General features: G+C 40.8%; 1 protein-coding gene across 50 annotated transcripts in view; it reads right to left on the minus strand.

Moving 5' to 3' along the window:
• Nucleotides 1-25,141, minus strand: part of TRIP12 (thyroid hormone receptor interactor 12) — a 158,943-nt gene that overhangs the window by 95,959 nt on the left and 37,843 nt on the right. For all 50 annotated transcript variants that reach the window (XM_054679470.2, XM_054679476.2, XM_054679472.2 and 47 more), the window contains one exon: nucleotides 19,191-19,337. In XM_054679470.2, the coding sequence (XP_054535445.1) occupies nucleotides 19,191-19,288 (98 nt within the window). In that variant the 5' untranslated portion in view covers nucleotides 19,289-19,337. The remainder of the gene's footprint in view (nucleotides 1-19,190; nucleotides 19,338-25,141) is intronic.

Genomic DNA, 25,141 nt, shown 5'->3' on the forward strand with positions numbered 1-25,141 from the left:
GGCGGATGTATCATGAGGTCAGGAGTTCAAGACCAGCCTGGCCAAGATGGTGAAACCCCGTCTCTAATAAAAACTACAAAAATGAGCCGGGCACGGTGGCGCACACCTGTAGTCTCAGCTACTTGGGAGGCTGAGGCAGAAGAATTGCTTGAACCCAGGAGGCGGAGGTTGCAGTGAGCCGCGATCGTGTCACTGTACTCCAGCCTGGGTGACAGGGCGAGACTCCATCTCGAAAAAAAAAAAAAAAAGAAAGCCCCCCACCCCTCCCCCCTCCCCCCTCCCCCCTCTCCCCTCTCTCTACGGTCTCCCTCTGATGCCGAGCCGAAGCTGGACGGTACTGCTGCCATCTCAGCTCACTGCAACCTCCCTGCCCGATTCTCCTGCCTCAGCCTGCCGAGTGCCTGCGATGGCAGGCGCGCGCCGCCACGCCTGACTGGTTTTCGTATTTTTTTGGTGGAGACGGGGTTTCGATGTGTTGGCTGGGCTGGTCTCCAGCTCCTAACCGCGAGTGATCCGCCAGCCTCGGCCTCCCGAGGTGCCGGGATTGCAGACGGAGTCTCGTTAACTCAGTGCTCAATGGCGCCCAGGCTGGAGTGCAGTGGCGTGATCTCGGCTCGCTACAACCACCTCCCAGCCGCCTGCCTTGGCCTCCCTAAGTGCCGAGATTGCAGCCTCTGCCTGGCAGCCACCCCGTCTGGGAAGTGAGGAGCGTCTCCGCCTGACCACCCATCGTCTGGGATGTGAGGAGCCCCTCTGCCTGGCTGCCCAGTCTGGAAAGTGAGGAGCGTCTCTGCCCGGCCGCCATCCCATCTAGGAAGTGAGGAGCGCCTCTTCCCGGCCGCCATCACATCTGGGAAGTGAGGAGCGTCTCTGCCCGGCCGCCCATCGTCTGAGATGTGGGGAGCACCTCTGCCCTGCCGCCCCGTCCGGGATGTGAGGAGCGTCTCTGCCCGGCCGCCCTGTCTGAGAAGTGAGGAGACCCTCTGCCTGGCAACCGCCCCGTCTGAGAAGTGAGGAGCCCCGCAGCCACCCCGTCTGAGAAGTGAGGAGCGTCCTCCCTCCTCGTCCAGGAGGGAGGTGGGGGGGTCAGCCCCCCGCCCGGCCAGCCGCCCCGTCTGGGAGGTGAGGGGCGCCTCTGCCCGGCCGCCCCTACCGGGAAGTGAGGAGCCCCTCTGCCCAGCCAGCCGCCTCGTCCGGGAGGGAGGTGGGGGGGTCAGCCCCCCGCCCGGCCAGCTGCCCCGTCCGGGAGGCGAGGGGTGCCTCTGCCCGGCCGCCCCTACCGGGAAGTGAGGAGCCCCTCTGCCCGGCCAGCCGCCCCGTCCGGGAGGGAGGTGGGGGGGGTCAGCCCCCCGCCCGGCCAGCCGCCCCGTCCGGGAGGGAGGTGGGGGGGTCAGCCCCCCGCCCAGCCAGCCGCCCCATCTGGGAGGGAGGTGGGGGGATCAGCCCCCCGCCCGGCCAGCCGCCCTGTCCAGGAGGTGGGGGGCGCCTCTGCCTGGCCGCCCCTACTGGGAAGTGAGGAGCCCCTCTGCCCGGCCAGCCACCCCGTCCGGGAGGGAGGTGGGGGGGTCAGCCCCCCGCCCGGCCAGCCGCCCCGTCCGGGAGGGAGGTGGGGGGGTCAGCCCCCCGCCCGGCCAGCCGCCCCGTCCGGGAGGGAGGTGGGGGGGTCAGCCCCCCGCCCGGCCAGCCGCCCCGTCCGGGAGGGAGGTGGGGGGGTCAGCCCCCCGCCCGGCCAGCCGCCCTGTCCGGGAGGTGAGGGGCGCCTCTGCCCGGCCGCCCCTACCGGGAAGTGAGGAGCCCCTCTGCCCGGCCAGCCGCCCCGTCCGGGAGGGAGGTGGGGGGGGTCAGCCCCCCGCCCGGCCAGCCGCCCCGTCCGGGAGGTGAGGGGCGCTTCTGCCCGGCCGCCCCTACTGGGAAGTGAGGAGCTCCTCTGCCCGGCCACCACCCCATCTGGGAGGTGTACTCAACAGCTCATTGAGAACGGGCCATGAGGACAATGGCGGTTTTGTGGAATAGAAAGGGGGGAAAGGTGGGGAAAAGATTGAGAAATCGGATGGTTGCCGTGTCTGTGTAGAAAGAGGTAGACATGGGAGACTTTTCATTTTGTTCTGTACTAAGAAAAATTCTTCTGCCTTGGGATCCTGTTGATCTGTGACCTTACCCCCAACCCTGTGCTCTCTGAAACATGTGCTGTATCCACTCAGGGTTGAATGGATTAAGGGCGGTGCAAGATGTGCTTTGTTAAACAGATGCTTGAAGGCAGCATGTTCGTTAACAGTCATCACCACTCCCTAATCTCAAGTACCCAGGGGCACAAACACTGCGGAAGGCCGCAGGGTCCTCTGCCTAGGAAAACCAGAGAACTTTGTTCACTTGTTTATCTGCTGACCTTCCCTCCACTATTGTCCTGTGACCCTGCCAAATCCCCCTCTGCGAGAAACACCCAAGAATGATCAATAAAAAAGAAAAAAAAAAAAAAGAAAGAAAGAAAAAAAAAGTCAATAATGCCCACACTGATCTTACCTAAAATTATTTTAAAGTGTGATATTCTAAGAACTGTTTAAAAAATATATTTTAAAAATATAAAATATTGATACTTAAATGTCCCTTCTGCCTATCTGTTTAGCCCATGGGACTTAATACATTTTCCATAAAGGAGAGTAAATATTTTCAGCTTCCTGGGCAATACTGTATGTCAAAAAAACAGGTACAGAAAATTCTCAAACAAACGAGCATGGTGGCTATACGTCAATCAAAATTTTATTTACAAAAACAGGCAGTGAGCCAGATTCAGCCCATGCGCTATAGTTTTCAACCCTGGCTAACAAGGAATAGACAACCAGATGGTACCATGAAGTGACAATATGGGGCCTCCCAAAATGGAGCTCTATTTTATTATGTCCACTTATAAATTATTAATGCTCAAAAATGCTGCAAAGTAAATCTCCATAAAATAATGATGTCCAATCTGGAATAGCCAATTAGAACATCACAGTATTCAGAGGTAAAGGAGCCTTGGACGCCTCCTTTTAGCTCATTTTACCACCTCTCTAATTTAGCAAGCCTTAATGCTTCAACTTTAGTTTTTATTAAAAAGCATAATCTTTTTAAAACCTAGTAAAATTTATATCCACTATAAATAAAATTTGTAGAACAGTATAGTAAAATGCATGACAAACTCTTTTAAATAGCACTAGAATGAGGTCATTTAGTAAATTATAGCCCAAAGATTTGGGTGAAAGAGAGAGAGAGAGAGTGTGAGTGTGTGTGTGTGTGTGTGTGTGCACGCGTGCACACATGCGTTCAGGAGCTTCTATAACAACATATGGGTATTCCTGAAAAAAAAAAAAACTCATGTCTCTGCAAAATTATCCACTAAAAATAACCGGGCTGATATGTTAAAAATAAGATGGGCCCAGAGCACACAAACCTATGTTATTTTGTAATGAGCATCCCAGCAAAATCACATCAATTTTAATAAAAAATTAAATCTCCCAATAAAATTTGCACCAATAAATCCACTTGAGACTTATTTTTGTATTTTCTCCTTTTAAGTGTAACTTTTTAAAGGCATTTTTTAAAAAGCTTCAAAAAATTAAAAATATAATTATTCTTGGGTAGACTTTCCTGTTTGTTATCTTCTTTCTTTAGAAACAAAGGAGTAAATGGTTTTGAACTTGTTGAGACTGCTTTTGACAGTACAAAGTATGGTGGTTTTAGAAACCACTGGAATAGCTATTTCTTTCACTAAATTATTTCTGCCAGATTTTCAACTTTTTTTTTTTTTTTTTGGTATAATGTCTTCAAATGTTACCAAACCTTCCTCTTTAATTGAAAGGTCTTTCCCCATTTTCAGTTTATACATTAGCACTGTGGGAAAAACTGCTTATGAACCAACACTACTTCCACGTTATATTGACATTATTTCTCTATTTACCAAGTATGTATGGGCCAATTCACATTAAAGAAACCAACACTGCAACAGAACAGACTATAATCAACTCTGGGTTATGTGCTTTCAAGATCATTATGTGCTTTCAAGATCATTTGGGTTATGAAGCCTCAAATGCTTCTGAGTGTTAACTTTTAGGCACATAGTATTGACTGTACCCTTCCACCTACATTTGTACTGCTATTTAGTCAAATCCTTTACAGTAGTCCACAGAATTAAAAACCATCTCTAGTCCAGAGGACATCTAAAAGAGACCTAAACTTTATATCAAGAGCACAATATTGGGCCAGGTGTGGTGGCTCATGCCTGTAATCCCAGCACTTTGGAAGGTTGAAAGCAGGTGGATTGCTTGAGCTCAGGAATTCAAACAGACCAGCCTGGGCAACATGGTGAAACCCTGTCTCCACAAAAAATACAAAAATTAGCAGGGTGTAGTGGTACACACCTGTATTCCTAGCTACTCGGGAGGCTGGGGTGGGGAAGATCACTTGAGCCTGGCAGGTCAAAGCTGCAGTGAGCTATGGTTGCACCACTGCACTCCAACCTGGGCAATAGAGTGAGATCCTCTCTCAATTACAAAAAAAAAAAAAAAAAAAAAAAAGAAAGCAAAATGCTGTCTTAATGTTAGGAAAAATGAGGAAAGTGGCTAGTTACAAGTAGCTAGTTAATTCCTATTGTAGGTATTAAACTGCCTGAATTTAATTTTTATGCTAGACATATTCACAGCTTATATGATATGCATATATATAATATACACACACATATTACCACTTATATTTGGTAATATATGCACGTATTACATAATATACATGCATATATTACCAAATATAAATGGATTGTGGGTTTAATTACAACTCTAAATTTGTTTGTGTATATGTGTATACAGACACATTTTTATGCTTTTCTACTTTAAATACACAATTATAACATTATAGTTTTGTCTTCTAAAAATTAGATATTTTATTTCAAATGCTGGAAAATCCATGTTTTAAAAGAGCCATTGATTTTCAATAATTAATGGTGGAAAGTTCAGTTTAAACCACTTTAAATAAATAACTCACTAATGTTCCCTGTAAAATGCACTGTTTTTCTATTTCTATTACAAAAAGAAGCTTGATTCACCTGATCAATGTTCCTATCTTTAGTTACACTGAAACACTAGCCCAAATGATTCTATAACTTAAAGTAAAGCAGTATTTCTAAACAGCAAAAATACTGCCCCTAGGAAGCATTCTGGAAACATACACTGGGAAGCGGCAGTGGTATTCCCATTTAGCAGGTGTGGATTAGAGGTAAAGATGGGCAACGTACAGAACAAAAAGACCCAACTGTCCCATGCCCCATGTATTTCAAACAGTCTTGGTAATATATGAAAACCTTATGAAAAGCCCTGACAGTGTGGCAGTGACATAGGTGAAAAACGTGCTTGCAATTTCTCAGATTTGTTTTGCACAGTTCTTACATATTAAATTTTCCAAGAATGCAACGACAAGCGATTATACTATTTTTTTGGCAGCTTTACCAAGAGTCAGGCACTGTTTTTAATGCCTATGATGAAAATGCTGCTTATGGCATTTAAGTCCATTGTTGTAACTGTCACATTCAGTGACTCCAAATACAGATGCACTATAATTTTGTGTCACTGTGTCCAAGCATTTACCTATTGAGATGTTATTTTTGTTATCAACTATTTTCCTTTTGTTTATCTCTGTAAAATGCTAAGACATTATATCAATATTTCTAAACTGTGTGTAGGCAGGTATTTTATTTCTTCATTTATTTGAAGATATTAAAAGAGCATAATAAAAATATTTATATGATATACATTATAGACAGGGAGCACTGCCTCTGATAGAGTTGAGAACCATTGTACTAAGCTACTCATTTCAAAAGATGTTAGATTTGCCACCAACAAATATATGCAAGTCCCAACGGGGCACATAAATATAGGTAACAGTCTAGTCCCTGTCCTCAAAGAGGTCAGAGTCTCATAAAACAAAGTAATCTACCAGGTACTCTCCATAGATGTTTCCAACAAATACTTTTAGCAGGAGAATATAAGCTTTATAGGCCACACCATTTAAACCTGGCCCTGAAGGATGAAAAGCTGAGGAAAAAAAGCTTTCCAGTCAAAAGCAGAATACAGGCAAAGGCAGAGGCAGGAAATTTTAAAGCCCATACAGTAACTGGCAAATGATATAAATTGCCCTGAACATGGAGATACATCAGAAAATATGGATGAAAGGATGTTCACCACTATGCAATTCATTCATGTAACCAAAAACTACTTGTACCCTGAAAGCTACTGAAATAAGAAAAGTATATATATATATACACACACACATAGAGGTTTTTTTTGTTTTTTTTTTTTTTAAGTATAGGCTATGGTCAGACAGGGAAGGTTTTTTTTTTTTTTTTTTTTGAGACAGAGACTCACTCTGTCACCCAGGCTGAAGTGTAGTGGCATGATCTCAGCTCACTGCAACCTCTGCCTCCTGGGTTCAAGAGATTCTCCTGCCTCAGCCACCTGAGTAGCTAGGACTACAGGTGCCTGCCACCATGCCTGGCTAATTTTTATATTTTTAGTAAAGATGGGATTTCACTATGTTGGCCAGGCTGGTCTCGAACTTCTGACCTCAAATGATCCTCCTGCCTCAGCTTCCCAAGTTGTGGGATTACAGGTATGAGCCACTGTGCCCGGCCAAAATAAATGTCTGAAGACTTTAGAGATAGTATATGAGAAAAAGGGAGGAAAACACCACTATTAATCTTCTAAAAAGGAGCCCTCTGCCTTCTTTCTCTCTCTGTATTACAAGAAAACAGCCTTCCAAATGTGATTAAAAAAGCTTGCAGTTAGTATAAGAACCATTTGTATATATATTTTTAAGTGACACTGAACCCTTTTAAGAAGGCATTCCAAGACTGGGAAAGCTTTTTAAAAGTGGTTTGGAGTATCAGAAGAATGAAAGCAAATCCTCAGTGAGGGATATGAGACAATCTATGGCAGCTGACAATTTCTTATAGGTTTTCCAGTATGCTTATGATGCGACTTTGACTCAATTCCAAACTTGATTAAAATAAAGCATAGTGCAAAGGAAATTACTAATAGAAAACATACAAACTATTACTTTGTAGGCCCCCCAAAAAATTTAACACGGGTACTACTAAGAATCAAATGTTTCTAACTTCCAACTACAGAAAAGTAGCCTCTGCTTCTCCTTAGACCAAGGCAACCATGCCATTGTTGAATACAGCACCATATTATCTTGCCTCCTGATCCCAAGGCCTGATGGGACAGGCTAGTTTCAGCATTACCAATGCAGCAGGCACACATGTCTCCACAGCTAAAACTCCAGGCTGCCTAATTAGAGCAGTAAGATTTACTATTACTGAAAAGAGCAAGTTACAAATTACCCAGCCGATTCTAGAATACTTACTTTCATTCATTCATTCATTTATTTTTTGAGACAGGGTCTCTAGTCCAGGCTAGAGTGCAGCGGTGTAATCTTGGCTTACTGCAGCCTCAACTTCCTGAGCTCAGGTGATTCTCCCACTTCACCCTCCCAAGTAGCTGGGACTACAGACACTTACGACCACACCTGGCTAATTTACTGTATTTTTAGTAGAGACAGGGTTTCGCCATTTTGCCCAGGCTGCTCTTGAACTCCTGGGCTCAAACGATCTGCCTGCTTCAGCCTCCCAAAGTACTGAGATTACAGGCATGAGACACTGCGCCCAACCAATTCTAGTATAAATACCTTTAAAAAGTGGCTCAAATTCAGTCATAAGAGGCATTAAATTATTTTTGCATCACATCATGTCTCCCCATAACATTCTCCTCCTCCCAAACAAGAAGCAGTTTGAACTTGCTTCTGACTGAACAAATGAGAGGACAAAAAAAGAGACAGGAAAGAAATAAGAATTAAAGAATATAAAAGGAAGGCACTCACACGGGTTAAACAGACGAATGAAGAAAACACACGGGACCAGTGGCTAAGTTTCACTAAGTAGGCTTTAGGGAAACAAACTATCATAGAGATGCAAATAAGAATGCAAAATAACGTATAAACATCCTATGACAGCTACATCTCAAGAATATTCTGTTTTTCCTTTTTCTAGATGCAAGGTAGGATGGTACTTGTCCAACCACTTGGAAGCACGTACTGCCATGTGACTTGCTTCAGCCAAGGGAATGTGAACAGAAGTGAATCACTGCTGGGGGAAGTTTTGGAGATTCAAGAGTACAGTTCACCATATTCTCTTACTTGACAACACAGCAAGGTATCTGAATATCTGAATGTGCAGGCATGGAGCAGAGCTTACCGCTGACCTGGACAGACAACTTTTTTAGTGGCTAGATTATAACCACTAATATCTAGGAGATGTTTTTTCCTGTAGTATTATCTAGCCCACCTTGCTACATAGCCCATTTTAACTATGCCCTATTTCAACCCTTCCTTACTCCAATCATGTTTTCATCATTTCAGTAAAAAAGAAAGTCACATTTCTGTGCCCAGAAATTCCAAGGAAACAAATATCCTTTTCTAACCCATACTAGTAATTGTTGAACACCTACCACTTACCAGCAAATTAACACAATACACAAAACTTCGAAATAAAACCCAGACTGTGAAAGGAATTAATGAGTCCACATGTCAAAGACAAATATAGTTGACATATACCACACCTGCTTTGCAACTTTTGCTTCAGCCTCAGAGCCCAGATCAATGAGGTCATCTCTAGAAATGTTTCTCATCTGACTCTAATAACAACCTGTATCCCCATTCCCCCTACCGAGCTGGGTTGCTTTCTGGGTTCTTTCCCTGGTAGGAAAAGAAAAACCCTACCCCACCCTCATTTCTATAACTACTATAGAGCACGGTGCTTACTAACGTGGTGTTCAACAGATGAATGAATATAATCTTATACTGATGTTGTATTAATGCACTCTAAAATGCCAAAAGAGGCATTATTAAAATAACACTTGCATTATCTCCAGAATCAGAACAACAGTGGAATAATCAATCCTAGAAAAGGCTAAGAGTCAACACAACTTTAAAGAACTACTGAGGAATTTAAACTTGCCAGAACGTTAGCACACACATACTCTTTGCTCTTCTCCGCCTGTCCATCTTCCTCCATAAGGCACATACACAGCAGTTGGCAACTTCAGATTCACATCTTCCCATCTTTGTCACCAGAAAGAAAAAAGCTAAATCTTCCAACTTTTCTCATCTTGATCATGTGACCACACCAGGCTTATCACTGTGCTCAGAAAGAGGGAGTACTGTCGATTCCCCTAGCTTTCACCAAAGGTTAAGGAATAGCTAACAGGATCAGAGTAAAACTGTATTAGAACAGAGTAACTACCCATCAAAACGCATGGGAAGCCATTCCACAAGACTACTGTTTTAAGGAGAGGTGCCGTGCACAACAAAAACCATGAAGAACATTATTTATTGCCACCTCCATGAAAATGGTATAATCTTTTTAATAATTCAAAATGAAAGAGGGCTTGATCTAGCTTCAGAAGATGAGAGGCCTAAAAGTTAAGCCTTAAGGCACAGGGAAAGAAATAAACATGGTGTACAAAGAGATGGTGAGATCTGCCTGGATGGACATGACATGGTAGCAAGAAGCAGTAACGTAAGGACAGATGAACAGAGGGGAAGCAGCCAGACAGATACTGAGTCTGTAGTTCCCAGGGATCTCCAAAATGTTACAGTGCTTTGGGATCTGTATAAGATTTCTAAGACTGGAAAAGAGTATAAACTATATTGATGTGGAAACTTTTGAATGGATCTTGAAAGACTGGCAGAATTTCAGTAAGATAAGGTCTAGAATACAGAAGGCAAGCATTTTAAAAGGAAAATGGCATGATCAAAATTACTAAAGAAGGAAATTGCAAGGTATTTTAAGTAGTTAAGCATAGAGTAAAAACCATCAAGTTTTAGTCTCTGAAATCAGTAGATAGGAATTAAGTTTGGCATTTTATTTATTTATTTTTTTGCGGTATACTTCTTTCAAAAATCAAGAAAAGGAAAGTTAAGTTGATTGGTACACTGACAGCTTGTCCTGAGTCCTTCTTGAGTGTGGCTTCATTATTTCACTAGAAAACATCCTAATCCGGCTAGACACGGTGGCTCACACCTGTAATCCTAGCACTACGGGAGGCTGAGGGGGAGGATCACTTGAGCTCAGCCTGGCCAATGTGGTGGAACCCTGTGTCTACAAAAAATACAAAATTAGGCAGGCATGGTGGTGCACACCTGCAGTCCCAGCTACTCGGGAGGCTGAGGCAAGAGGAGGCTGACGCAGGAGGATCACCTAAGCCTGAGAGACAGAGGTTGCAGTGAGTCAAGGTCACACCACTGCACTTCAGCCTGGGCAACAGAGCAAGACACTGTCAAGAAAAGAAGAGAGGGGAGGAGAGGGGAGGGGAGGGGAGGGGACCGGAAAGGAAAGAAAAGAAGAAAGAAAAGAGAAGAGATCCTAATCCAAACCAAATTGGTTTCTTCTCAATTTTCTTTGCAATATTAGAAAATTAAAAGACATTAGTAATATGGTTTATATGTTTGTCCCATCCAAATCTCATGTTGAAATGTTGGAGATGGGGCCTGGTGGGAGGTGTTTGAATCACTGGGGTGGATGGATCCCTCATGAATGGCTTAATGCCAATGCCCTTGGGGTGAATGAATTCTTGCTCTGAGTTCACTTGAGATCTGGTTGTTTACAAGTGTGTGCCTGCCCCCCCCCCTTGCTCCCACTCTTGCCATGTGGTATGCTGGCTTTGCTTTCTGCCGTGATTTTAAGCTCCCTGAGGCCCTCACCAGAAGCAGATGCCAGCACCACACTTTTTGTACAGCCCACAGAACCATGAGCCAATTAAACCTCTTTTCTTTATAAATTACCCAGTCTCAGGTATTCCTTTACAGCAATGCTGAAGCCTAATATAATTTGAAATTAGAAAATACAAAAACAAAATATTAATAAGGAAAATCAATAATCCTAGTATAATCAACTAGTAATTATATGCAAATGAAAGTAGTCTTATAGAAGACAATTTTCTAGAAGAGTAAATATTTGAAAACATACTCAACCCAGCAATTCCACTTACAATAACCTAGCTAGTACTAACTAGTACTAGAGAAGTACTAGTACAAGTTCACGATGACAGTGAGAATGTTCAGGTGTGGCATCATTTGCTATGGCAAAAACCTGAAACCAAATGATGAAAGGAGTGATTACATATATGCATAATTGATATATCTACATAACAGAAAATTATAGAGACATTAAAACTGATAATATAGTTTTAATGACAGATATTGTAAAAAAAAAAAAAAAAAAAAGAAGAAGAAGCCTATATTAAGGCCAGGTGCAGTGGCTCATGCCTGTAATCCCAGCACTTTGGCAGGCCAAGGCAGGAGGACTGCTTCAGGCCAGGAGCTTGAGACGAGTCTGGGCAACATAGCGAGACCCCCATCTCTCTTTTAAAAAAAGAAGAGTCTGGGTGTGGTGGTGGCTCATGCCTGTAATCCCAGCACTTTGGGAGGCCGAGAGGGGCAGATCACTTGAGCCCAGGAATTTGAGACCAGCCTGGCCAACAAAGTGAAACCCTGTCTCTACTAAAAATACAAAAATTAGCCAGCTGTGGTGACAGGCACCTGTAGTCCCAGCTGCTCAGAAGGCTGAAGGAGGAGAACTGCTTTCTGCTTGAACTCGGGAGGCAGAGGTTGCAGTGAGCCAAGATCCCACCACTGCACTCCAGCCTGTGCGACAGAGCAAGACTCTGTCTCCAAAAAAAATAAAGAAAAAAATGCCTATGATATAGTTAATGAAGATAGCAAGTCACATTACGGTATGTAAAATAATTCTAACCTTAAAAAGAAAGAAATGAACAAAAATACAAATACAAAGCTGTCAAAAATGTCCTCTTACTCAAAAATCTTCCTGTCCTTTAAGAGTCTGTTAAACTCTGCACCTTCTACAAACTCTTAAGTATCCCTATAAACTTACAGGACTTACAAGACTCAAGTCTACTTTCCTAACCAGTGTATGTCATTTATCTTCTAATGGGTAACTCCTGTCTTGCCAACTGTTTTAAAGCTTCTTTGAGACTGACTTATACTTCTCCAAGCCAGCCTTTAAGGAATAGGACTGTAGTTTTTACACAATAAACTGGTAAGTATCAGCTAAACCAATTAAAAAGTCAGTTCTCCTGTACAGTGGTACAAAGGGAGATTAATAACAAATACAAAGAAAAAAATAATAGAAGGAGACTGCATCAAAAATTATTCTCAGCCAGACTCATTCTTTAAACCTACTTTTTCAATGTGACCTCATTACTAGAGAAACAGCAATAAAACAAGAATAAGGGTTTTCTTCTTTATCAAATTAGCAGAAAAATGCAAAATGGAGATAACGTGACTAGAACAATGAGAAAAAAGCACTCTTTCCCCTGATGGTGATAATGTGAACAGGAAGTAAAAAATTAATGCACAACAAAGTTATTCATAAAAAAGTCCCTTGGACCAAGCAGTTTCACTTCAGGGAATTTATCCTGAAGAGATACCTGAAATGTGAACATTTGGAGCATAAGCAAAAACAATTTCTCCTAAACCTACCTAACTATCCAAAAACTGAAAAAAGTAGCCATGGAAAATACTGTATACTCATTCAGTGAATAATGTGGCCACCATTTGTAAATGATTACCAAAAGATCACAATGACATGGGCAATGTTAATGCTAGGGTATTGAGAGAAAAGAGCAGGATACCAAACTGTACACACAGTGTGATCAGCTACATGCCAAAGTGTACAGATAAAAAAAGTTAACACAGACTTTTCTCTGAATAGTTCTTATTTTCTTTTTGTACTTTTCTGTATCCCAATCCTTTGAAATAGTTTTTTTAAGTGAAAACACAACTCTATTTCTTTCTATATAACTAATGGGGGTTTAAAAACATCTCTGCTCTAAAAATGTAAAGAAAAATAATAAATAGAAGGCTATATCCTATATTTCTCACAATTGAGTTTTTACTGAGTAATACATAATTATTAAAACTTTGCAGGCAAATTTTTTGATGGGGGTGAGAAGTAGGCAACTGTATACAAGCATTTCCTCTCATCATTGAAAAACTTCAGACAGATTCTAGTCAGATGTAAAAATGGGTCCATAACAAAGCTGAGGAAAAATTTATTCTTAGCATGGAGAAGGCAAAGGAAGAAAAACAGAGTTGGTAGACTTAATTATCTGATTTTAAAATGTTGTAGAAATTAAAATAAACCATAAAAAAAAAACAGAAAAAAAATTTGTCCATGTTAGTGAATCAACACCTTTCACATAAAGGGCCCTAATAAAAGAGTAAGTATCTCCAAAATTAGACAAAAGACGCTAACAAACAGCTCAGAAAATAAATGAAAATGGCCCATGGAGCAAATTTTTCCACTCTATAGTAAACGAAGAAATGCTAACTTTAAACCAAGGAATTCTTTTTCCCCACAAACTTTTCTTTTTAAAAAGGGTATGCTCTATTGACTAGGATTTGGCAAAATGAGGACTCTCATGAAGTATTAGAAGTATTAAATTGGCCCAAGATTTCTGAAAGACAAAAGTCTTCAAAATATTCATACCCTTAGATTCTGTAAACCCATTTTCAAGAATTCGACTTGATAAAACCAGCTCACATTCAAATATGATAGGCATAAGCAATATTTTTTACAGCAAAAATCTGAGGAAAAAACCTAGAGGCCCAAATTTAAATTATGGGCTTTTATATTAAAGAAAATCATGGAGCCACTTTAAATTACCTCATGGAAGAATGTTACAGAATTCCAGAAAATACATCTAGTGATAACATCATCCCTATTATTTGTATGTTGCAAGTATACATATATTGATCTCTGTGGAATTTTGAAAAAAACAAAAAGAAGCTACACGTATAGAAAAGACTGTAAGAACATAGACTAGAAATATTAACCATGGTTATCTCTGAGTGGTAGGATTAAAATTATTTTCTTTAATTTTCCTGAAGCGTCCCAATTTTCTATTCTCAATATGCACTGTTTATATAGTTAAATCAACCTTGAAGACACTACCACTAAAGCAATCTTAAAGTTGCTATAAAATTAAATTCAATCCTACCACTGCCACTTGAGAAAAACAAGAAAAAGCACACGGTATAATAAAAATGCTACTGCATTGCCAAGAGGGAGGTGGTAGCCTACAAATACCTGTGCTAGAACTGGAAAAGGCTAGGTAGTATCCCTGAGAGCAAGTCAACAGAGAAGCAGTGGAAAGGAGTGATTTCCTATAGAAGAAAAAGAGAACAGAAAAGAGAGGAACAGGTCAGCTACAATCCAAAAAATTAGAGAGGAAAGGGGCTAAGAAAAATAATAGAAGAGGAATAAGATGCCTAGTTCAACTGTGGATAGTGATGAAGGATGGGTGAAAAGGAGAGCAGAGGTAAAATTAAAAGGGATTAAATATATCCTCAGACTCTACTTTCATTTATCTTAAGAATGAATTTAAACTATTTTTAAAAAGAAACCATCTTGATTTGGGAGAAAGGCACAAGAGGTCACTGGAAGGAGGTTACACAAAGAAGACAGCTTAATGCAGAGGTTTAGAAAAAAACAAGAGTGGGTCAAAAATGAATCCTAGCACAAATCCTAGGAGAGAAAAGTGCTACTTAAATTCAAAACTAAAGTTTATACCCTCTTCTAACACTCCCTCATCATACGGATCCAGTGGGCTGCAATGAAACACTCTGGCATAATGAAAAGGTACACTGACTTTACAGTCAAGAGGTCTGGAATCAAGTCCTGACTACACACTAGCTATACAAAGTTGAGCAAGCTTCCACATTTGTAAGAGAGATTACATATTTAATTTCTGAGTTTCAACTGAAAGAATGTGTAATAATTTTTTAAACTTAAAACACTCCATTAATGCTGTTGTGTAACTGCTATTATTATCATTAGTTGAATCACTGTATCACTGTGAATACCTTTATGGGGCAAGTCAACCATTTTCAGGAAACGAAGGCTACAATGACAGCATTTTACTTAGGAAGGCTAAACGAGTCACATGAAGAGAATAAATATATAGCTGTAATTGTTCTCTCCCAATTAATCCCAATCCTCTCACTCCCAAAACTCCCTGGAAAGGTTTCTGAGAGTTTAGATAATTGCTAGAACAGTACACTCTATAGGGGTTTCAAAAGTCAATCTGGGTCAGGTGCAGTGGCTCATGCCCGTAATCCCAGCACTTTGGGAGGCTGAAGTGGGTGGATCACCTGAGGTCAGGAGTTCAAGACCAGCCTGGCCGACATAGTGAAACCTCGTCTTTACTAAAAATACAAAAATTAGCCAGGTGTGGTGGCCCATGCCTGTAATCCCAGCTACTCAGGAGGCTGAGAGGCAGGAGAATTGCTAGAACCCAGGGGGAGGAGGTTGCAGTGAGCCCGGATGATGCCACTGCACTCCAGCCTGTGTGACAAGAGCAAAACTCCATCTCAACAAAACAAAACAAAAATATATCAACCTGGGGGTTGATAAGAAGGCCTTCAAAGTTACTCCCAGTCTTGACATTTTATTATGAGCAAAAGAATCAAGCCAAGACGGCAAAATGATATTTAGAAGAGCCAGCATCTTCTCATCTCATTTGCATTCTTAAAACTAATAAGATGTTTTGGCTAAAGCTCTAAATTTCTATGTCCTGATCACACTCTTCACAACTGAGCATATTATTGACTGGCTTAAACTACATGAACTACAACAAGATTTGTCATTCTACAAATCTAATCGAGTTCCATCTCTGTTAACAACTTTGAGCTACTTAAACCAACACATCTTAATCGCTAGTATTAACCACTTCCATTTATGTCCCACTACTTTGTTTATTATTTATTTATTTTTTGAGACAGGGTCTTTCTCTGTCGCCCAGGCTGGAATGCACTGGCGTGCCCAGTCATAGTTCACTGAAACCTTGAACTCCTAGGCTCAAGCGATCCTCCCACCTCAGCCTCCTATGTAGCTAGAAATATCAGTGTGTTCCACTGTGCGCAGCTAATTTATTTTTTGTAGGAACAGAAAACTTCTACATGTGTCTTGTGATGACACATGATGTGTATTGCTATGTTGCCCAGGCTGGTCTTGAACTCCTGGCCACAAGTGATCATCCCACCTCAGCCACCTCAAGTACTGAGATTATAGTCATGAGCCACCATGCTCGGCCTTACTCATTTTTTTAAAATACATGATACTAGGTTGGTGCAAAAGTAATTGTGATTTTTGCTATTAAAAAAAAACTGCAAAAATCACAATTACTTTTGCATCAAGTTAAATACACAGCTGGGCATACTGGCAGGCGCCTGTCGTCTCAACTACTCGCGATGCAGTGAGCTATGATTCCATCACTGCACTACAGCCAGGACAATAGAGTTAGATTCTGTCTCTAAAAATAAAATAAAAACATAATACAATTTACAAAATTTTTTAGGCTGGGCGCTGTGGCTCATGCCTGTAATCCCAGCACTTTGGGAGGCCAAGGCGGTTGGATCAGGAGTTCAAGACCAGCCTGGCCAAGATGGTGAAACCTCGTCTCTACTAAAAATACAAAAATTAGCCGGGCAAGGTGGCAGACGCCTGTAATCCCAGCTACTACTTGGGAGGCTGAGGCAGGAGAATCACTTGAACCCGGAGGGCAGAGGCTGCAGTGAGCAGAGATCACAGCACTGCACTCCGGCCTGAGTGACAGAGTAAGACTCTGTCTCAAAAAATAAATTAAAAAAAATTTTTTAATCTACATAACACTGATATATAGAAAAAATGACCATGCTGAAACACTGTGGATTTTAGAAGCAATGCGCTGTTGATAGCCCACAATGATTGTCAGTTCACATGCAAGAGTCCCAATGCAACCTGAGGATTAATATGCATAAAACCGCAGTTGTTCTAAAGGTACAAGTTACTTATATGCACATACATACATATATGTACATCTACATGCAGTTTTTTAAAAGACAGAAGAAATGTCAATAGTAACCAATGTCAACAGCACACGTTATAAGTGTGGAATTATGTTTTTCTTTTTAGTTTTCTATATATTCAAAATAATCTAAAATGAACATGTAACACTTTTATTACAGGAGGAATAATATTTTAAAATCAGTCACATGAAGTTGAGTGTGGCTGCTCCAAAGAATAACCTGAATGTAAAAGAGCAAACATTTTCAGAACAGAGCTCTATATACTAAGTATAAGTGATAAGAGCTTAACATGCTAAAATACTGAAGTTTACCAATAATCCTATGAAATAGCTATCCCATTCTGTGGACTAAGAAACTGAGGTTTCCTGAAACTCTTAACAAAAGACACATAGCTATTTAATGGCAGAGGCAGAAATCACACACAAAGGCTGGGCGCGGTGGCTAACACCTATAATCCGAGCACTCTGAGGCCAAGGCCAATGGATCACTTGAGGTCAGGAGTTCGAGATCAGCCTGACCAACATGGTGAAACACCATCTCTACTAAAAATACAGAAATTAGCCAGGTGTGATGGTGCGTGCCTGAAATCCCAGCTACTTGGGAGGCTGAGGCAGGAGAATCGCTTGAACCCGGGAGGTGGAGGTTGCAGTGAGCCAAGATCATGCCGCTGCACTCCAGCCTGGGCGACAGCAACTGTTTTAAAAAAAAAAAAAAGAAAAGAAAAGAAAAAGAAAAAGAAATCACACGCAAAGCTGCCCTAGTCCAAAGTCCCTATGCTTAACCACTAAATAGTCTGACATCACCATGATGTGCTTTTATTCTTTACATTTGACATCAAAAAAAAAATTTTTTTTTTTTTTGAGACGGAGTCTCGCTCTGTCTGTCGCCCAGGCTGGAGTGCAGTGGCGTGATCCCACTCACTGCAAGCTCCGCCTCCCGGGTTCACGCCATTCTCCTGCCTCAGCCTCCCGAGTACCTGGGACTACAGGCGCCCACCACCACGCCCAGCTAAATTTTTTTGTATTTTTAGTAGAGACGGGGTTTCACCGTGTTAGCCAGGATGGTCTCGATCTCCTGACCTCGTGATCCGCCCACCTTGGCCTCCCAAAGTGCTGGGATTACAGGCGTGAGCCACCGCGCCCGGCCTAAAAAATTTTTAAATACTTTACTAGATAATATGCATTCATGGTTATGGCGGCAAACTGCTGTATGAGATAATCCTATTAGAATTCAGCGGCTGAGCGCAGTGACTCACACCTATAATCCCAGCACTTTGGGAGGCCGAGGCGGGTGAATCGCTTGGGGTCAGGAGTTTGAGACCAGCTTGGCCACCGTGGCAAAATCTTGTCTCTGTGTCTCAAAAAACATTAGCTGGGTGCGGTGGTGCACACCTGTAATCCCAGCTACTTGGGGGACTGAGGTGGAAGGATTTTTAAGCCTCAGAGGCAGAGGCTGCAGTGAGCTGAAATAGTGCCACTGCACTCCAGCCTGGGTAACAGAGCGATGAGACTCTCAAAAACAAAATAATTTAACAATTATCTATTACAAGCTAAACGTAATCAATGTTAGTCCCAAAATTAGAGAACTAGGCCTTGCAAGAAGAGTTCTGAGTATTTTTTACATGAAGTGACAGTCCTTGGCTAAATCTGACTTGGAGTATTACATTCAAGAAAACACATCTGATCTGATTCTTCACACTACTTCATATGTAACTACTCCAACTAAAAAGAAACACCAGAACACTAAAAACATAAGACAACTCGTTCGCTAACAAAGTCAGAGTGCCTCACTACCCTGTTAATATCTATGCTGTCAAAAGGCATGATGAGGACAAAAGCTCAAAAGCTGAGTATTAAAACTCAAGTTCTTAAAACAAATGAGGCCTCTTTTCCATAAAGTATCATTAAGTCAACACATAAGGAAAAAGACCACGAATGGTGAAAGATGTGTTGTAACATACATTTAACGAAGCGAAGAGAAAGGGCAAACAAAACATGACACACCACATGCTAAATGAGGTGTCTGATCATGTCAGTGGCTATGAACTACTTCTTTGAGTCTAGCATATCTGGGGAAAAATTTAGGAACTGCTTTGGATTCCAGTTTGCTTTTAAGTACTTGGCTCACAAATCAGGAAAAATTACCCATATGCAATGAACCATTCAAGTTTTGGACCTCGCAAGGAGGTTTAAAAATATTTTTTCTTTTATTCCCAATTCCTTTTCAAATTACCATGAAATACATACCTTCCTCCTATTGAGTCGTCTTGTGGTTGGGCCCCGGCAGTGTTCCTCTGTGAACGTCGCAGTGACCCCCCTGGATTGTTATTAGGCCGGTTGGACATTGGCACCTCTCTCTTGAAGGGACATACCCTTTCTAGACACTACCATTCACTAAAAGAAAAAAAAATAAACAAAATTTATCAGATGTACAAAATACAATATGGAAAAGAAATGAGGGGAACTTATGGTGACGTGGAAATTTTCTGCAAACTATCTGATTTTACAGCCTTCACCCATGCTGCAATGTCTCACTGAACTGTGAAGTCTGATTGATCAACGTGTTAACAAAATGTCAGGGTACATGTAACATATTCAAGCCATGTGGTCCAGGACTCAGTATATAAAATTAACTTAGATTTCATGGAATAGCCAGAAAATTCTCAATTCAAAGAAAACAGAGCACAGGTAGAAATATGTCTTCGTTTCCCCATTCTAGTATTGTGCCTAAACAGGCACTACACCTCAAGTCAAAAGATGATGGCTCAAGTCTTGTGACGGAATAGGTGTTAAAGAAGTTTGCCTTTGTACAAATCACAGCCTCTAAGCCTAGGATTCCTTAGACACAGAATTAACAATGTATGTCATGTCTTCTTCACAGTATTGTTGTGAATAACAAATGAAAAAATAAATACAAACAAAATCGTGGCCGGGTGGAGTGGCTCACACCTGTAATCCCAGGATTTTGGGAGGCTGAGGTGGGTGGATCATCTGAGGTCAGGAGTTCGACACCAGCCTGGTCAATATGGTGAAACCATGTCTCTACTGAAAATACAAAAATTAGCCAGGTGTGGTGGCGCACATTTGTAAACCCAGCAACTTGGGAGGCTGAGGCAGGAGAATCGCTCGAACCCGGGAGGCAGGGGTTGCAGTGAGCCTAGATCATGCCACTGGATTCCAGCCTGGGCAACAGAGTGAGACTCCACCTCAAAACTAAACAAAACAAACAAAATTGTAAAACTATAGTATCTTACTGAAAAGATGAGGAGAAAACAGCTCAAATAGAGTAAATTGAGCAATGGTCTCAGATATTCTGGATTTTCAACAGCAGCTCTGCTGGCCGTGACCTTGGACAAAATAATCTCTATCTTTAATTTACTCTTCTTTAAAACCAGTACGTTACCTACCTCAACAGAGTTGTCAGCAACAAGAAATTGCGAAAGTATTTTTAGCTCAAATTTAGCTCAAAACAGTTCTTAACCAAACTGAACTTTCTATAAGAAATGATTGTGCAGATAAAATATCGAAACTCAGAAAATTAGTTTAACTGGTAAAACAAGCCAACATAACAATCATGGAATTACGACATGCACAAATAAAATCTTGCACTATTTTTTGTAAGCCTGCAGTCAAATACCAAGTGGAGTTCTTTCGTTACTTCTATTTACTGGGAAAGAGAATGAACATATGACATTATAGAAACTGGTGCCAAAGAGAATGCAAATTAATCATAATTAAATCTATTACTGTACTGGATTTTGTTTTAGAGATTCCTTATACTGTAATAAGAAAGTAGTTTTCTTTTGGGTTATATTGTTGATACAATTCAGTAGAAAAAGACTGTTTCTATCACATATGTCCAAATTAATATAATAAACTTTAATTAGAAAGTTCAAATTACTAATTTAAGGATAGTCAGTTTTAGAAAGAAAAAAATAAATACAATTAAACATTAAAAGAGAGGCAGGGAGAGAGAAGAAAAGGTTAAACTTACGCGTACTGATATGGAAAGATATGAAACTCTCATTTGTGTGTATGTATACCAAGAAGACTTGTATATAAATTTCTGTATACTGTCCACGTTAAAAATTCATGGAAAGATGCATGAAACATACTTCGTTAATAATGACTACCTTTGAGAAAGGACTGGGGGATCCAGAGTTTAGAATGGAAGAAATCATTTTTGTTGTCATTGAGACTGATTGTCAATTTATAAGGAATTAAACAGGCTGCTCTAGCATAACAGCTTTAAGTACAGAGCTCTCGAGTCAAACTGTCTCTGCCCAAGTTCAATTCTGGACTCTAACACTAACAAGTTGTACATAATCTTGCATATATGAGTGTGTGCATACATACTTCCCTGTGCTTCAATCTATCAAATGAGGATAAAGAACTCACATGGTAGTTGTGAAGATCAAATGATAAATCCATGTAAACTACTCAATACAGTGCCAATCATATAGCAAGTGCTCAGTACATGTTAAGTATTATTATTACTATAAACATTTATTCAAAAGAATAAAAATACTTGTGGTAAAATAAAATCTAATATATTGGGAAAGGCTTCACCATAAAAATCACTGTCTATATGAGTCTTAATTTTTGGCACAATACTTTCAAAAGTGAAATGTTTTTAATTAAGGGTAAACATCTCAATCACCTGGGAAGCTTTGTCAAAATATGAATGCCTGTCCCCTAACCTCAGATCCTCATTCTTTGGGCACAAAAATTGGAGACATAGTTTAAAAGAGCTTTCCTGGGTATACTGCGATACACCAAGAAGTTCAGCACATCAAAGAATAAAAGGCCAGTCTTTTTCAAAATTCATGTTAGAAATTTCTCTACTTCAATCATCTCAATGCCATTTCACCTGGACCCAAACAGCAAGGACGGATACAAGAGAATAGGATGATACTGCTGCTCTCACTTTAAAAGGCAAAGAATAGTATTATAAACAAGGTTAGTAGTTGTCACCTGCCCACCTTCTGCTATTAAACGCCTACTGTATGTCATGGAGTGTTAAGTCATTCAAATGAAACTAAGTCAGGCTAGTTGTTTTGACCTAGAGTCACCTAGGTAACCTTAACAATGCTCCCCAACATCTTCAGTGCTGGTCAACTAGCACCATTATCAGCCAACAGCCTATTTGTCGATAATTCTTGAGATATAAGAGGAAGAATAGCAGGTAAGAACAAAGCTGTTTATCAAATTACTCCCTGCTGTTAAAGCATAAATTCATCTTTTTAAAAAGAGGCCAGGCTTTGTAAAACATGTGAACTTTAATTTCCTGAAAGTAAATAAAAGATTAACATATGATGGATACAGGATCTCTCCCTCTGCCAGGTATCAATAAAACCAGAGGGCTGGAAGGGATCCTCGGAGATGATCAAGTTCAACCCCTTATACTTTGCAGACAAATGCAAATGAAGAAAGTTCCAAGTAATCTGTTGAAGAACCAGTCTTCTGAATCCTGGTACTGAGCAGTTCTACACCCTTCATAGGTATCACCACCTCAACTTCGAAAAAAGTTTAATGCCTCTTTGGCTTCAGCTAAGAACCCAGAGGCCAAAAGTTTTCTCTACGCAATGAATTACAGAATGTTTTCCTTATAGAATATTCTGTACTGACTTGACCAATTACTTATGTCTACCATATGCTATTACTTAATTTTTAAAACACAAGTGGGAATTACACTATTACACTGCTAAAAGTTATGTTTTCATAGCCGGTAGTGAATATGAACTCGAAGATTCCATCTTAACAGATTAACTCCTAGTGTGAAACTGGAATTATAAACCCAATTTAATATCCCTATCAAATCCTGAAATACACTAGTCTTTTCTAACCATGGCCATACCTTCATTTCCGTAAAACTAATCAAGATTTTTCACATAAAACCTTTGATATTCAGTCCTAAGGTACTGAAATAAAATAGAGAACATGTATGACTTTAACAGGAAAAACAAAAAGGCTAATGGATGTCTTCAAGGTTGAAAACAAATTCACGACAACTTTAATCACTGAGTATACAACCAACTTATTCACTGTTTAAGTTAAATGACTTTTCATTTTATGTGAAAATGTATTTAACTCTACACGCAAATACCACATAGAGAAACAAAAACAAAAACAATTGGCTGGGCGCGGTGGCTCACGTGAGGTCATGAGTTCGAGACCAGCCTGGCCAACACGGTGAAACTCCATTTGTACTATAAATACAAAAATTAGCCAGGTGTGGTAGTGCGCACCTGTAATCCCAGCTACTTGGGAGGCTGAGGCAGGAGAATCGCTTGAACTCGGGGGGCAGAGGTTGCAGTGAGCCAAGATTGCACCACTGCACTCCAGCCCGACTAATAGTGAGTCCATTTAAAAAAAAAACCCAAAAACCTGTATGTTGTTGTTTTATATTTACATTTAAAAATTCATTCCTAAAATATGTATCAAGAATAGTCCTTAAAGGAAAACTTAAACTAAAAACATTTTGCAATTTTTCCTTTTTTTTTTTTTTTTTTTTTTTTTTTTGAGACAGAGCCTTGCTCTGTTGCCCTGGCTGGAGTGCAGTGGCACGATCTCCGCTCACTGCAACCTCCACCTCCTGGGCTCAAGCGATTCTCCTGCCTTGGCCTCCAGAGTAGCTGGGATTACAGATGCCTACCACCATACCCAGCTAATTTTTGTATTTTTAGTAGAGATGGAGCTTCATCTTGTTGGCCAGGCTGGTCTTGAACTCATGACCTCAAGTGATCCGCCCACCTCGGCCTCCCAAAGTACTGCAATTACAGGCGTGGACCACTGCCTGTGCCTGGCCGGAAATTAATTTTTCTTCTAAATTCTTAATATCATACACACACAAAGAAAGGCTAAAAAAAACCCAAAACAGTTTTTAAAAATTCAATCCTTCCTCTGGTACAGAACTTTCAGAACACTGAAAGAAATCACCTGCAAAAAAATAAAGCCAGGCACGGTGGTGGATGCCTGTAGTCTCTGCTGCTGGGAGGCTAAGGCAAAACAATCACTTGATCCCAGAAGTTTGAGGCCAGCCCAGGCAACACAGGTACAGAAACCTTGTCTCTGTAAGAAACTTAAAAATTAGCCAGGCAGGACGGTGCACACCTGTGGTCCCAGCAACTCAGAAGGCTGAGGTGGAAGATTACTTAAGCCTGGGAGGACGAGGCTGTGGCAGGCCGTGATAACACTACTGCACTCCAGTCTGGGTAACACAAGGAGACCGTCTCAAAAAAACAAACAAACAAAAAATACAGCCACATATTGCACTAGTGACATTCTGTTCAACAACTGACCAGAAATACAACAGTGGTGCCTTAAGATTATATAATACCACATATTTACTGTGATTTTTCTATGTTTGGATATTTTTAGACACACAAATATTTACCATTTTGTTACAACCACCTACAGTATTTGGTAGAGGAACAGGTATGTTACAAACATGTTGCTATGTTTGCAGCAGGTTTGCAGTGTAGGAGCAACAGGCTATACCAGACAGCCTAGGTGTGTAGTAGGCTATACTATCTAGGTTTGTGTAAGTACATTCCACAATCTTCACACAAGGACAAAACTAACAATAAATTTCTCAGAACGTATGCCTATCTTTAAGCAAAGCGATGTCTGCATAGTAAGCTTTTAGAAGTAAATCTCATTTGTCCAGTATGTACCCCCCTAATTTCTTACGGACTTATTTAGATTTGGTCCTCCAAAAAGGCTTGGTTTAGCTTCAGATCATTAACTTGGAGGTAAATTACAGTAATAAACACAATTTGCAAGGTACTTTACTCATTTTGTAAAATTTAAATGTGACAAGGAGTCATATAAACCATTGCCCATTAGTCCTATTTTACAAATAAAGAAACTGAAATGTTACAAAATTAGTACCCTGCATGAAACAAGTAATGGCATCCAGACCTGCAGACTGCAAGCAAGAACGGACATCTGGAGCTCCAGTTCTGAACTACACACACCAGATAAAGAAGGAAATGACTAGGTCCCAGAACCAAGTGTGGTAAGGGGCAGCATATATTAAACCACTACAATAAAACAAAACAGAAATCACCCTTGTGTATAAAAGAAGTCATTCTTGCCTACCTAAAAACAGCAAGGACTTCAAATAAGCCTATCTTTAAAGTGGGAATGAATAACCCTTAAGATTCCCCAAAAGCACTGAGAGGTGCTGAGATTGA

Source organism: Pan troglodytes, chromosome 13 (assembly GCF_028858775.2).
Source record: "Pan troglodytes isolate AG18354 chromosome 13, NHGRI_mPanTro3-v2.0_pri, whole genome shotgun sequence".
Taxonomy (NCBI): domain Eukaryota; kingdom Metazoa; phylum Chordata; class Mammalia; order Primates; family Hominidae; genus Pan; species Pan troglodytes.